At 39.5% G+C, this 16,504-nt stretch overlaps 1 protein-coding gene across 1 annotated transcript in view; it reads right to left on the reverse strand.

Moving 5' to 3' along the window:
* The window catches only part of LOC139710112 (dual 3',5'-cyclic-AMP and -GMP phosphodiesterase 11A-like), a 138,106-nt gene that overhangs the window by 29,066 nt on the left and 92,536 nt on the right, over positions 1-16,504 (reverse strand). The window contains exons 7-9 of the mRNA XM_071622045.1: positions 7,613-7,776; positions 6,545-6,633; positions 2,857-2,924 (exon numbers count right to left, since the gene is read on the reverse strand). Of these exons, the coding sequence (XP_071478146.1) occupies positions 2,857-2,924; positions 6,545-6,633; positions 7,613-7,776 (321 nt within the window). The remainder of the gene's footprint in view (positions 1-2,856; positions 2,925-6,544; positions 6,634-7,612; positions 7,777-16,504) is intronic.

A 16,504-nucleotide genomic window follows, 5' to 3' on the forward strand; every position in this document is an offset into this window, starting at 1 on the left:
AGGGTATTGATTTCATTCATAATCACGTTAAACCGTGCACTGTACGAGATTCCTAAATCCCGAAGGCTTTGTAAAAGTCTCGTTGGATTCCTGTATATTACAGGTTAACGCCATCTTGTCTCTTTCTTTCTTTTTTTTTGCCTTTCTCTATGTTCTTTAAACCCTTCATTCATGATAATAATTCAATGACAGCAGTTAAAGATTACCTGCTTGAAAGTGTAACGAAAACTCTGGCTGATACTGCATGCTACCTATTCAGTAATGACAGCACGTATTTTAAGCCCATGACAACCTGAAGTCACACCATGCTTAAATTGACTTAAATCATGACGCTAAAATCAGTCGAAAAGAATGGCAGACGTTTTATCACAATTGGATATGAGAAAAGACCGTAATTCATGAAAGTGTAAATTTCAGCAGGTTTTCATCAATGGTGATATTGCATACAAATACTCGTATGAAAATTAACAAGGTGTGGATGTCATGGACTCACAAAAGTCGTCTTAGTCTGTGAATCAAAATATAATGAAAACGGCATGGAAATTACATTATTGAACGATAATTTGTCAAGTCATAAAATCAGCATTACTAACTTATCGCTGGGAATTATGCAACTTTTCTACTATCTTGACTATGGAGCCGACCTCATTACACTTGCAATGTGAACAATATCAAACACACATTATTAGGACCCCTATTATAAATACATACATATCATACGCAAAAATAAAACATGCAAAATCTCAGCGCGGTTGTCCAAATTTACGTTGTACTCATGCGTTTGTTTTGTTTTGTTTGTTTTTTTTTGTTCATGTATAATGCATCATATTTTCACTGTGTACGTGTGTGAGATGCTCCTCAACAAATCTATCTTATCGCTGAATCAGAAGGTGAAACCAGTCGAGCCTGGCAGATGAACCAATATGGTTCTTAGAAGTTTCCTTACCGCATGAGATGACGGCTGCACTGATAAATCTTAGTAAGAAAGAAAAAAACGCATTTCGTTTGTCATATACGTCAAACGGTCGCGTTTCTCTGGGGGTCCCGTTTCTCCAACTCGCTCTCGCGCCATACTGCCACGGCGCGCCGTGCACAGCTGATATAGTCGCTCTCCAAAGGACTTGCGTCCGAAAAAAAGGTATGTTTTTAGACATACGGCGTCATCGACGTGTTTTATAAAAAGGTGGTCCTATTTCACACAATAAGGTGAATATGCTTGCTGTAGCCTGTAGCTGGCTGCCCTGGATATGGATGATCAATGCTGTATTTGCGCACGTATAAAGCGCTATTTCCAATAATGTTATTTTTAGTACATTGAATTGCTGTACTGTTCGAGCTTGCACATTGTTTAGCCTAGCCTATAGCGGAGGAGCTGTACTACGTGTAGGGCCTACAGCCTACATAATGATAGTTTTCTGGAATTTAAGTCCGGATTGAAGGTCTAGATCAAGCTTTGCCATACCAAAACAACATACACCGTTACAGGGAATGGGACTCCCCCTTGTGACGCCATTTAGGCCATGTTTTACAGGTATGACGCCATTTTAGGGGAGCGAATTTGATGTGTCGTAATACGCCATGGGTCCATTTCTGAAGTTTGTTTGTTTGTTTGTTTGGTTTATTTCTGCATTTTCTTTCTCCGAATACAATTGCAAATGAAAACAAAATGATACAGATACATACAAATCAATACAAAAAAAAATCATTTGCGTAACAACATTCAGTCTGAAGTGGCATAATTATGAATCAAAATAACATATTAAGGCCTACTGTATCTAATAACAAAGGAGAAATCAATACAGGGGACCGTCATCATAAGCAGAGCTTGACGTGGATGAGGCCCTATCTGAATATGTGATACCAATGTAATACAACACCAATTATATATGTACTCATAAAACTCTTAATCTTAATACACAAAACACATTTTGCTACAGAAAAAAAAAACAGAAAAGAAAAATAGTGACTTGGCGCTTTAGAACAAGAAAAAAAAAGTGTTTGGAGGTGGGTGGGTAAGTAAATTTCTCTGAAAACAACCCACATGCGAACCAGGTGACCCGGTGTGCGCAGCGGCTGGTTTGGCATGGTATCATCGATTGCAAGTGAGTTGAGGTTGTACATATCGGGTTGCATTCAGAGTTTGCAATACCAAGACAACTATTACGCTTACATACTGTTACCTATGGTTGCATGGCATCATGCGCGCTCGCGCTTGCATGCAAAACGTATGGCTGAGGTAAACCCAATGGAGTAATAAAAGTGAGTACCGTAGCGGTGAGAAAAATCTCTTTGGGTAAACATCACCACAGCACCTTAGAAGATTATACTAAAGACAATCGGATACAGAGTGACATCGCTTGTCTCTCTCATGGTCCGCTCTTTACACACCTACGTAATTTGGTCAAACATGCATGATATTTATACGAGCAAAGAGTACATTATGTATGACGTGATTATAATGATTGTGTTCATGCGTGTGAGTGTAGAATAATTATGTGCTACCATTTCAATTTATTATGATTGACCATAGCAGTCCAATTTAAGCAATAAAAGAGCTGAATAAATAGTGTTTCATTTTACATCTCATACCATTCCCATACAAATTTTATGTAATGTATCAGAATAATTGGACCACAGTCAATATGTGGTGTTCATTACTGAACATGTTTAAAATGCATCAAGGCCTACGTATAGTTTAGTATTCATAAGCGTGGGTTGAGTATATTGTTGATGTATTCTTGGACAAGGAAATAAATGACTGAAATGAAATGACATGGAATGATGGTGGGGTTTTTTTTGTGTGTGTACATATTATATATGTATGTGTGTGCTCGTAATACCAAACTGTGTTCTTACCTCAAACAGCTGCTCGTCATTTTCATCAAACGGAAAGCCGTCTGTTCGATTGAGAACCTGAGCAACACCTAATCGAGAGAAGCAGACAGATTGTTTTATTCATGATGAGGATGAATTGGCGGCACTTTGACATTTTCCATTCAACGTTTTCACTCACAAACTCCTTGAGTGGTCATTCATTCATGAGACACATTGGAATAAACTAAACAAAGTATAAGTTGTCGTGTTTCGTGTGGAATCAGCGTTAATCAAAGTGGAATTAAGTGGCGACATAGCGGATAAATCAAAGGGATCTACCGGCACACATCAAACTTGACATATGTTTTATTGTGTGTGAAATACTGCTTGCTATTTAAAAAAACACACTTGTAATAAACAAACAAATCAGAGAAAGATATCAATGCAATATTCACACAATCTCATCAGCGCAAATAAATGCTGCTTTTATCCAACTTGCTTGCTTCGGAATACGCATCTAATGTCTTCCAAGATGAAAAGAATATTTTCCAATAAAACAGTATGTAGCCTGCTTTCACAAAGTCTTGGACCATTTTCTAAATCTCCGAGGCTTTCTCTTTCCCGCTTCTTCCCTCGGAGCCATCAGATTGAAACGAAAAAAAGAAGAGTATTCCATTCAGAATGAAGCAGCTACACAACCAAGGAACATTCAGATGCAGACGAAAACTACACGTTACTGCGATTCATCGCAATAATCTGCAAAATGACAATGATAAATGGGTATGTTGCGTTAACCCTATACTGCTGTCATCTGCTTCTGACTATAGTATCGTCCGGACTGTCGCTTACACGATCGGAACCTGAAGTTCGTTTCACCGCCAAACATCAATTCCACTCGTAGTTCATTGATTACAGATATTTTTCAGGAATCTATGGCTTGCTTGGACTTGTTCTCTCTCTTTAAGAAGAGCAGAGGATGTTGAAGGATTCTCCGCCGCCCTCCCCATCGGGTTGATGCAGTATTGATGTCACGCCTCGGATACAAATTTCCCCGTACCAGGAAATGGTGCGTAACCGGCGTATCCATGCGGGCGCAACGCTTCCATAATGGTTAATTAGCAACATGATTGTTGGAATATTTATGCGCTGAAATTAAGAGGTATAATGATGATAATTAGATTCACTTTGGATACACCGTTTCATCATGCCTTTCTGCTCAATGCCAGGATCCAAGCCCGTCACCCTGCCCCTATGTGGAATGATAATTTAGTATAAAATGCATGCGAAAACAACAAGAAGGAGAGATGAAACCATGAAAAATGTTTGCTCCTGATGTATTTGAAAATTATTATTCCCACCCGAATTCATGTACCATTGAGAATGGGGTACATTTTTTCATCATGTTCGAGGACGTGGATCTAATCGGATCTTGTTGCTATAACAGACTAGAAACAAGGGACAAGGAAATATTTGAGGTGAGGAGTGGAAGGGAGGGGCTAGTGACAGCAACTGTAGGAGTCTCTTTATAATATCAACACTCTCTCTAAATATTCACTTTCCATTAAAGAAATGGCCTCTGGTGACAAGCAAGTCCGTAGTAGACGAAAACTAAAATGAAAATGTTACATGTTACCTTATGAGGAGCGCCTCACTCACCGTTAATGGAGCAAAGCGTATGGTAGTAGAAGTGGTAGTAGATGTGTGTAGATGTATAGTAGTAGTTTTGTAGTAGTAGTAGTAGTAGTAGTAGTAGTAGTAGTAGTAGCAGTAGTAGTAAGCAGCAGTAATAGTGCGTAGAAGTGGGAGTATGTACGTAGTACAGGTACTGTAGTATAATGAAAATATACATATTTCTATTATAGTAGTGTATAGTTTTAGGCCTATCTATAAGTAATGGCAGTATATAGTGGCATATTAGTTGCGATGCATTTAATGATTACTGTTTCAATGAAAGGAGGCGCAGTTACGTTTACTACTTTTCGATGATGAACATTTGGATAAGAGAGGAAACCAGGAGCTGCAGCTGAAAATATGAGTGTAATAAGCGTAAACTTACTTGTACTCACTTATCAAGGAAGAGCTAACCTTAGCGAGGAAACCAGATAATGTGCGTTATACAGTTTGTTTTAGGAAGTATAAGCATCCTATTGATCCAATGTTCTTAGAATTATCCACCAACTACAGCCTACGCACTCCTGTGCACAAAATCATCAGTGTGTGCCCATCGTCCACTCTTGTCCACACATTCCAGTCTCTTACAGATTCCTCTACATCACCATCGCGCAGTTGACTGTAAGCTTGTGGATCAGAATATGCAAGTTACAATGCACCATCACTGTTTTGGTTTAACAGTCGTTTGTGAAGTATCTATTTAGAATTAATCTACAGAGTAAACTTGATTTTCTGTTTTTGTCACGAAAATAAATATTTATCTACACATTTATTTTGTAAAATCAAATCTACTCATCCGTATCCCCCCCCCCCCCCCCCCGCAAGAAAAAAGAGGAGAAATCATCACCAAGGAAAACGAGTGGGAGGAGGGGAGAAGATCGAAGGTCTGGGGGTACGCCTGAAACGATACACCTATTTAACCCGCCAAATACCACTGATCACCTGTTTGCATACAATCGACGATCTTAATGACATTTGGACATGGTGGTTTCGTGAGGGTTAATCGTGCAAAGTATATACTCCATCTATCTTATTTCCAGCTTTCCATCCTTTGCGACGGCTAAATGCAAATGCACTTAACTCCGCTCCCAGCGGAATACCTGGAACAATCGCGGGTAATTTCGCGGAGGATTCGTCTAATTAACCACGAGTGCCCACCCCCGGGGTCGCGCACTTTGAAGAGTTACCGATGCACTTTTGTATTGTCATTGGCAATCTTCATTCTCCGAGTTTCACAACTGTGCATTCCATCTGCTGCTGCTTTTTTCTTTTCTCAATTCTACATTTATGTGAACCACTGAGCGAGATTAATGGAGTCTGGATAAGCTGGAATTGTGGAAGCTTTTGTGTAATTTTGTCGTACAAAAATATCCCAAGTGCAGTTGCTTTTGTCTTCCGCGACACGTCGGAAAATTGTCACCCCCTTCAAAATCAATCGACAAAGTACGAAAGCGCATTAGTGAGGCGGTATCATTTTCAGACATCTCGGCGTGACCCTTTTCTGACCTCGAGAGGCGAAAATGCATCCCTTTCCTCTTTCTATATTTCGTTTACCGATTCCTCTCAGCAAGTTTAGTGATAGATATGCAAACAAAGAATACATTGAAATATATATATTTTTTTTATATCGTCAACTCTCCGTATTTGTGATGACACAAGAATAATGATCAAAGTCTGCAATTTTGAGGTCCAATAAAACTCTCAATGGTTTACTGTAAACAGTGCTATGATAGAGGCGAAAAGGTTAATAGTTAGGCAACATTTAGAGCTGTAAATACAGATTTTTTCGAAAGTGACCTTTTCTTAGAAAATTAAAATTGTCATATTACCCTAAAAATGTAATTATTAAAACACAGTCTAAGTATTCTAATATTAAAAACGTTTAATAAACTTCCCGCAGCAAATTGCTCAACTCGACAAGAGTGCATGTTCGGATAGGAAGAATACATCCTATATCCTACGTGAGTTATTTTCAGTTCTTTGCGAAGTATTTTTATCTTCATTATTATTTTCACCCAACATATCCCCTTCCCCTTCATCCACTTTTCTCCTCACTTACCTATGATCTGGTATTTATTATCGCGGATCGGCATACACAGCAGGGACTTGGTCTGGAAACCCATTGCTTTGTCTAACTCCTTGTCGATCCTGGTGATGAAAATTATGAATCGAACATCAAATGAGAATACATTAAAACTCCTCTTTAACAAGGCGGCAAGCAAGCAGTAAGATAATGACGATATTAACAGTAATGGCAATGATGACAATGATGATAGTGTCCATGATGATGAAGACAATGATATACATTTTAACACTACAGTTCATTTTCCATCGAGCGTATCGTCCCTTCAGTGTTCTCCGTAGGCCTTGCCAACTTTTATGATTGAAGGGTTCACTACTTTTACTTTTTAAAGGAGACCTCCGGATGATTTTCAGACTTTTACATTCAAACAACTATAAAGTAGTTATGCTGAGTACAGATCTAGTCTCATAATTTATAGTGATTGGGATGAGGAATAAGAATGTTTTCAAAATCTGTAACAAATCACAGTGAACAAGGATGACGACATAGCAGGTTCACCATAAGAATGTACGTGTGGGGGCTCACAGAAGCAGAACAAAAGAAGAAAGCATGCATAAATTCTATACACACGTGACCTCGTTAAGCAAGCGGTATTGTAATGGATTGCATTGCTACATTTCTGATAATGAGCCTCCTACTCATGTTTTCTTAGGGTGAGCCCCCACTCGTGCCTTCTTATGATGAAGCTGCTACCTTGATCAATGTAATTATTTTTTTTTTCAAAATATTGGTTTCTCTGCTCAAGGACCACATTTAATTTCACAAATTTAAACATGGGGCTGTTGATTTCTGTACTTCATGATGTAAAACTACGAAAATCGCCTGGACTTCCCAGTTAATGCCATGATCATGGTTTGCTTTACAATGCGAATAACGATTACCGACAATAGCAAAACTAACTAGTCCTGTACGACTTCTCGTCAATGAACAAGCGCAAAGGTTGAGGGTAACGAGGCTGAATAACACAAGACGGTGTACCACTCGTTAAAGAAAGCAAGGGGCACACAAAAGTGTTACACAAAGAAAACCAACTTGAACTTGTACCTTGGGTCGTTGCGTGCGTCACTGACGTTAATTCTCTCTCCGCTTATTGCAACCTGTTCGATAATTCCATTAGATAATTTGATGTCTCCCGAGGCAAACGTGGGATTCGTGTGCCCATTGAACGTTGACCCGGGTAAGTCGAACACTTTTGAAAACGTAATCGTCTGAAAAGATAAACAATCAAACAAACATTAAAATGTAAGAATGAGGATATTGTGGAATTACAGACACGGGAGAATGGTGGCTGGGGGATAGAGAAAGAGAAATAGATAGAGACAGGGAGACAGGGGGAGGGGAAAGGATAGATATACGCATGTATGAACATAAAATCATCACCAAACTTAGATTAATAAACGTGGCAACGTGAGCAAACCCTGCGCGCAAAACATCGCTTGCAGTTATTTGCAATTTTGATAAGAGTATACTCCGTTTGGTTCAGATGAGAGCAGGGTAAACCATTTATTATCCTGTTGTCTTCCAGTCTAATTCCTTTCGGGTCACTTTTAATGTGTCTCGTTCGGAAAGGCAGGTAGCGTATATTTACACATTCATGCCGTGAGGATCTTTCTTTGATTATGGCGAATTTGACAGGAAAACATCTTCCCGTCTATAGTTAACTACAAGAAATATGAAACAGACATTAAATACAAAACTTAATGTAACGTTCTGAGGAATGACTCATGAAAACATGTCTGATTTGGATACATGAATACCCTCCACATCGATAAAGTTCCATCTTTCAAACCAAGTCACGGTTTTAGAGATTACTGATATATTTCTCGGTCCTGATACTTCTCTCGATTGACCTTTCTCCATGTAAAGTTAGGGGTCATTACTGTGTTCGATAATCTTATTGATTACAATGGATGTATTCAGGCCACTGCGAAAGGGCAACTTTTCCAGAGAACGTCCCAAAACAAAAATTAGTCCATTAGTCCACCCACGGACAGTGATAGACAACAGAAATCTGCCTCTAAGGTTACACAATATTGGATCTCAAGACGATAATTACTATCAAGCTCACTTAAGGCAGAAAAGAAGTGAAATGAAGTTGCCATAATCTCTTGTTTGTTTGCTTGTTCTTGTTTGTTTGTTTTTTTTTTTGCACTTGACATCTCTGTGGAGGCGTTTCACACGTTAATACCACGACATTTCATTATTGCGCGAAAGACGCAAACCATGTTTTTGCGGTAGAAATTCCTCGAATCTACACGGTTTGAACTTTCCACTCAAGGATCTTAAAACAAATCGCAAGATGGGCACACCTTTCACATACGCCCGTGGGCGTGCGATCATTATTGGATGTTTGTTGGGTCACGCGATGTGTAAAACGTAAATACCGACCTTTTACATCGTATTTAGCACTGCTGTTAAAGTTTAAGAGTCATTTCTCGAATTGTCTATTAAATTCCACACAACGCACGTGGTGTCGCTTCGTGCTTCGTTCAACGTGTTATTAGCTGTAACTGCTTCTATAACGAGCAATTTCATCAGCTGCTTATTAGAATGCTTTTTCCATATTTTTTAAACAACCATGTCAACTTTGACAACATTAAGTTTTCCACTTTCTCTAAACAGCACTTCTAATCGACAAAAGGGTACTTTTATGCTGACCGTGTTACTTGTGCAAGAGGGCCTTCGTGCCTCTGTTTTGTAATAAAAAAACCAACATCCCCCGAATATTACGACAAATTTGGTGAGCATTTATTTTGCATTATCAAAAAGAAAGTTCCAGAAAAAAAATAACGAAACTCATAACCTCGTGTGATCCTTTCGAAATATATGAGACTCGTCATCTTTAAAGGTAAAGCGTACTAGTGCAGTGTATGACGCTTTAATTCTTGACAAGCGCGTTCATTTCATCGCATTGATTGCTTCCCAGGCAGTCATAAAACTTGAGGTACTCTTGTTAATATGTCCATCGTTCCGAGAGAAAATGAGACGTAATATAAAGGCACGGCGACCGAGAGCGGGAAAAATTATATGACATTTCCTGTCAATACAATTTGATTCATTTAATGCATCGTTCTCAGCATGACAGTCCCTTATCTTCCGAAATGTCAATGTCGTTGAAATTCAAACATAAATCGAAGTGCTTTCAGCAAAGAAATCATGGTCACCTTCATAGTGAACACGTGGATACTGTCTTGGTGCTTTATCCTCAAAGAGACACGTTCGACTGTCGGCTCGTAGAATGGCGCGTTATTGAATATCGCCCGCTGGCCTAACGCAAATCTAATTAAATCGTCTTCCCTGTTTTTAGTCGCAGAGTTATGTTTCTTTTCATTCCCTCTCTCTCTTATGATATCAAGTCTTCATCCGATCCAAAACAGACAATATCGTTGAAAAGTGAAACGCAGAGCACTTCTTGGGCAACATTTAAAGCCCCCACCGCACACTACACGATCAGGCTGGTCGTACGACTGAAGAGGCAAGCAGAGTCATACTATATACCTGTCGCAAGACTCGACACCGTACACGATACGATGCAGACTACGCAGCTACGCTCACGACCGTTCTGGCTTCAGGACATTATACTGTATAGCGTGACTGGCTGAAAGCCACGACCGGTCGTGAAAATTCGACACGTCAAATCTCTACGACTGATGGCATTAAGACTCAGTCGCACGACTGGAAACTTGCAAGGCTGGTGACGTCACACTTCCGGTCTTAATGTCGTACGGCCGGTAAATCGTAGCAAAGTTGTGTAGTGTGCGGTAGGCTTTAGAAAGAGAAAAGCAGCGCATGGTACAGGACAGATATGTGATGCATCTGCGAACAATGAGTCGGAGAGAGAGAGAGAGAGTGTGTGTGTGTCGGAATGGTTATATAAACACTTTAACTTAACTGAAAACACGAAGCAAGCTAGCACACACACACACTTTATAGGCCTATATATATTTACATATATATATATATATATATATATTGATATATATATATACATATATATTCATATATATGTATATATATATATATATATATATATATATAGATAGATAGATATAGATAAAAGGACATGTTGACATATACCAGATCCATGGTCCAGATCTGGACACATGGCAGGTAATGACACACTTACAAATACTTACACAATGAATATCAAAATAACAATGTAGCTGTATTCGCAACAGATTTGTGAGGTTGACAACAATTACACAACATTAACAGATTAATTACACAAAATGAAATACATTTCCCCACGCAGTACACATACACTGTATTAATACCAATGACCAATGTAATATTCTACATAATTACTACATTATTACTAAGTACCTTTCATTCTTACATGTTACTTTGTAAGTGATTAACATCCCCTCAGTTCTGTTTTTTTCTTGCGTAGAATATGGTGAATGATGAAACTATTGCATATTTACTAATGTCTTGATAGAGTGCAGTGGGACTTTGTTTGGATTTATATGTTTTGAGTAGACCTTTCAGTCGTTGTTTGTTTTCTAGTGTTATCTGTCCCCTTCCTCCAATCTCGATGGCAAGAAAGGAAGGCTTATAGCCCTTGCGTTTTAGTTCATTCAACAATACTTTGTATTTCTCTCTTTTTCTTTCATGAAAAGAAATATATACATACATATATATATATGTATATATATATATATATATATATATATATATATATATATATATGATACCTGTCGAGTCTAGTGCATTATTCCCGATCCAATGCACTTTTCTGCGACATGTACCACCTAACTCATTTTGAGCTCGACTGGATGAGAGGAAATTGCCAGCATCTGAGAGAAGGCATGTCAAATACGTAGAACAATGGATCCGTGCGCTTCGTCGAGCTGATTGGGTCAGAAATCGCTTAGTGAGGCGAAACCAGCAAAGGGCTGTGTATATTAAATTCTGCACGGTGTTTTGCGCGAGAATATATGTAACTCTACACATGTCCGGGAGACATATTCTTATAACTAAACTTATTTTCCGTGTTTATACATATTAAACGGTCCACAGATCAAGCGAGTTACGTGTATTTGAAAACGGAAAAAGCTCCTTCTGAGAATATCAACGTTGGAATGATCACAGAACTATATCACGTATGCAGTCGAACATTCCTTCGTATGCTATTCTTCTTTGAGTTTTTAAATCACACCGTTTTCGAAAGAAAAGAACGTTTTGCGCCATAATGCAACCAATAAAACTCATTGCCTTGTCCTAAACTAGACTGATTTGATTATTTCCTGAGAAGTTGTGCTGATCAGGCGCCATCGCCGGCTCGCATTTTGCGAATAGTATAGAAATGAATAGGAGAGAGAGACAGACAGACAGACAGAAGAAGAACAATAAACAAACAAATACATCCATGACGCGGTGACACGTGACTTGGTGTTATTGCGTTAAACGAGTATGATTATTTTTCTCACCAAGTTGGATAATTTCGAGTACAGTAATTCATTGCGAGGTCAATTTTGCTCTTTAGATATAGCGCCGAGGCGTTCACTATTCAACCCTTGTGAATTAAGGCCAGGCATCTGCCTTCAAGTATATGCGACAGAAGAAGGTGGGCGCAATTTCTGCGTTTTTCGTGTTTAGGATGGCTTCGGGAAAGGGAATTTGGCGGAACGAAAAAAAAAAAAAAAACCCGGGCAAATGATAGATACCTATCCTTATCATTTTTTGTTCTCACTCACGTTCTTCACTTTTTCTACCCCTGGAAAATATTATTCCTTTAATTCGTCATGCTAATGACTGTCAAAATCTTTCTTTGCACCACAAGCGAGTGGAATATACAAATCTTAGGAAAGACTACGAGATAGTTTAGTGATGTACTGTTTGAGATGAATGAATGATGATTATGTGTTATCGCATCAATGTTGCCTTCTTCCAGTTATTTTAAATCTTCAGTCTTAACTTTCACGAATCTCCAAGATTCTTGTAGTATAAATTACCACATACAGCAAAATAAAGATTATTGTAAAACTACAAAGTCATTATGAACTTTCAACATATCTATCCCCACGTGTGTCATATTATACAATATGGACACACACACACACACATATATATATATATATATATATATATATATATATGCATCCTCACCTCTAAATACGCATTTCGATCACACAAATCTCCTACACACATTAACTTTATTATCCTATAATAGTGTATTTATTCTCCCATACGGTATAGCTCATCAGGAAGGGGCAAAAACAAAAGCGGGAGGAAGCTCCAGACATATCCAATAATGCTTCTCGCGAAAGCGTTAACAGAGAGATGTAAAGCAACGTCCTTTTCCCTTCCGGTGTGTGTGTGTGGGGTGGGGGGGGGGGGATTGGTTCTTTTCAGTCGACTTGGAGTTCGCTGGTATATGGCGTTATTTCTCCCCCCCCCAAAAAAAAAAAATACAACAAAATAATTTGCAAATGAAAATGATAAATGGCTTACAGTTACACAGAACACAAAAAGGTAAACGTATCAATCTTTAGCAGATGAAGTGAAAACATTTATTAGCATAATTAGAAATGTACTTGCGCGCATACACACACACACACAAGCACACATACAGGCGCATTAAATAAACGAGTGAAATTGACTTTTCAGCTTGAGGCTACATATGGATATATACAGTTTAGTCCAAGCAACCAATAACATTACTAAAGTAGTGTAGAGAAAACAAAAGAAAGATGACAGGCCGACATAGAAATGTCGTCTGCTCCGTCCGAGGGATTTAACTTCCTGAAGAGACCTTGATATGCAAATCTCCCGGTAGACTCCATGCCCACCGCGATCCAGGGGCGCCGTGTGCATCAAGTAGTCTGCTTGCCTCCTAATTTTTCCGCGGAAAACCCTGGCTCCTAAGGAATGCAAATTTACTACTGCCCGGGCGCCGTGTTAGGGATACACGCAGTCCAAGCGTACGTATTGAGGAAAAACAATCTAGCTGGGCGCTTCCCTCACAATAGCGATGTCTTGATCGGAGATTAAGAGAGCGTATTGCATTGAGTACCAATATGCATGGTTTTATGGCCTTTACCAATCGGATGCAAATGGCTAATTACGTACAAAATGAATTTCAAATAAACCGCAGCACCCCTCGCGTCAAACAGCTCGCGACAAGAAGTTAACTTTTTGTAACGTTGTAAGTTTACTCCCCCCCCCCATCCCCCCCCCCCCCCCACCAAAGATTGGATGAATATTGGTTCCCTGTGTGTACGGTAAAGTGTTCTGCAAGAGCAGTTATATTATTCTTTGTTATACCCATGCAGTCCCTCAAACAATGCGCTGCTATTATTAGCGCTTGACACTTCCTCGTGGCGCACTTCCTCCGCCCATGCACATTTCAATTAGGATGAACGAATACACATTCGAATACAATTTGGTTTGAGGCGCATTTTTTCTTCTTCCATCAGTCACATCGTGATTGGTAGACTCGAGCCTCATAATCAACATCACAGCGCCACGTTCTAGCAAGAGGCGAGGGAGGTATTGTCACCATCGTTTGTCCAAGACAGTCTTCATCCGCTGGGCAATGCATGATGTACCCCCTTGCTTTGTCCCAACAAGCGCGTGTAGTTTCATTAAAATTGATTGCGTTGCATCTGTAATTGTCGTCTGATGACAGTAACAGAAACGGCGATAAAAACTCGCCGAATCCTTCCAGGTTTCTCCTAAAGAAGGTCTGATCGAAAACAACCAACTCTGCCAAATCATATTTAGTTAGGTATTCATCTCCCATGAGGTTGCGTGCACGTGTAAAAGTTGCGTGCGGCCTCTTGATTGATTCATGTTGCGGCCAAAGCTTGAAGTGCCAGATATTGGCAATTCAGACACGTCACGGGAGCTAACGAAAGCAGTTCCTCTCAAGCAAGACATAACAAAACAGCAGCAACAACAACAACAGAATTATGTTTCAATGTTTCCCCGTTATGAGCTGCTTCTGGGTTTCTTGGCATTATTTACTGACACGCCGCATGGAGTAAATGCAATAATATTCTTTGTTCTTTCAGAAGAATTTGTGTTAAAGTAAGATCGCAGCTTAATATTGAGGCGTATGGAAGCTCTTCCTATTGTACTTCCTCTGTCATTCAGTTTTCTCGTGGTTACATACTAAGGCAAGCAATCATTATGTTCGCCTATTGGTCGATATAAAAGAACGATATATAAAGACACGAAGAATGAAGTTATAGTGCATACATTCACAGTAAATGGCATGTTCGTCATAACTGTCGTTTCTTCGTCCTCCAAAGGAATGAAATAGATGATCGATCATTCTGCCTGAAATCAGAGCACCGTTTCATGAAAGTTGCCAGCCCTGACAACTTGTCAAAATTTCAGTAAAATCCTTGGTTTTGATTGGCTAAGAAGCTCTGGTCACTGACTATCACTGTGGTAATTGTTAGGGGTGACAATTTCACGAAACGGTGCCCAGCTCTCTCAAACATTTTTCTCATGAAAATGAAAATCATTCTCGACCACTTAAGATACATTAGGAATGATTCATGTTTACTGCATGCCATTATATTTGCGCTTAGTTGCATTCCCTGGGGCGCAACAGAAAATTAGTCATAATTAGGCAGAGTTCTCTAGAGTACAAAATGATTTATGGCTGTATCACAATCAGAGGGCGCAATCAGTTCCAGACGTTATTGGGAAAATGTGGACGAAATGGACAGGAAAGAAGGAAATTTATCAGTCGCTTTACGTGGCATCACCACACGCACATTTTCGACGAAGATACGTTTTAAGCTACGTTTTTTGTTTTTCGTTTTTATTCACGACACCACATCTTGATCGGCAAATGATTGTAATCACATGATTGATATGGCCTACATTTAACCTTTTAACCTTTGCTGCTTTTTCTAGTTCATCTGCACAGCGCGGTTGACTGATAGACGCCCCACAAACAACACAACAGTTACTAACAGGTCACATTTTCTGAATTCAGCATGTCTAAAAAAAAAGGGACTCGTGTCATACTGTATGTTAGGTGTAGAATGTCTGATTGTTACCCAGTGTAAACGGAAAGGTGGCTCCTCGCCGTAGTCCCACGCGTCGTATTACACGTCTGCTTTGAAATTCAACATGTGCGCCGCCTGCGCCCAGGATCCGGGAGAACATGTCAACATCTACCCAAGATTTCCGCGCCAGTGACCGCCCTGGCCTTTGCGATTGAAGAGTGCGTGAACCCTTTTCGTCGCAGGGGGAGAGAACGTTCCTAACAAGAATGTAGATAGACGTTAAAAGCGAAGACATTGGAATGATGTGCGTCGATCGTCTCATGGGGCACTCTCGCTAGCTTTTTCTCACCTCACGGTCGGCTAGCTTTTTACATCGCAGTATGGTATCTCCGAATTCACACCAGGAGAGTAGTGAAATTCTACGGGTTTTTTTTTTTCTCGTTAAATTGTTGTTTGTTTATGGTTCTAAGTTGCTGATGATGTTGGTTGGTCTAATCTGGGGCCCTTATCGACTACAAGGCAATACAAGGTCTCGCTGCCTTACCGATCGATAATGATGAGTACACTGCCAGTATACCCACTCTCGAAAATTTGCCACATTCTTAATTACAAATGGGACATACAAGTAAACAGAAGCGTTAAAATAGCATAAGGAATTTTTGTTGTAGTAGTTTACAATCCCATTATTGTTCTTTTTTTCGTCATTAAACATGCATCATAGAGCAATTCTTGTGCAAGGTCATCGTTCACCTCTAGTTTGTGCATCCTATCAACTCGCAGTTCATAACGAATTCGCAACTGAACCTAAGCTTCTAAACATTTTTGTCTTAAAGTATGATTCAGTAAACATGATTGGAAAGGGAAGATGTTTTCTCTACATCCCAAACACAGATTCATACACACACATGTATGCAATCACACATACACACGTCAACGTATGTGGACACCCAAAACCATACGCGCCTCATCG

This window comes from Diadema antillarum, unplaced genomic scaffold (assembly GCF_040938485.1).
Source record: "Diadema antillarum isolate AM-2024a unplaced genomic scaffold, OU_Dant_1.0 seq00001501_RagTag, whole genome shotgun sequence".
In the NCBI taxonomy this organism is placed as follows: Eukaryota; Metazoa; Echinodermata; class Echinoidea; order Diadematoida; family Diadematidae; genus Diadema; species Diadema antillarum.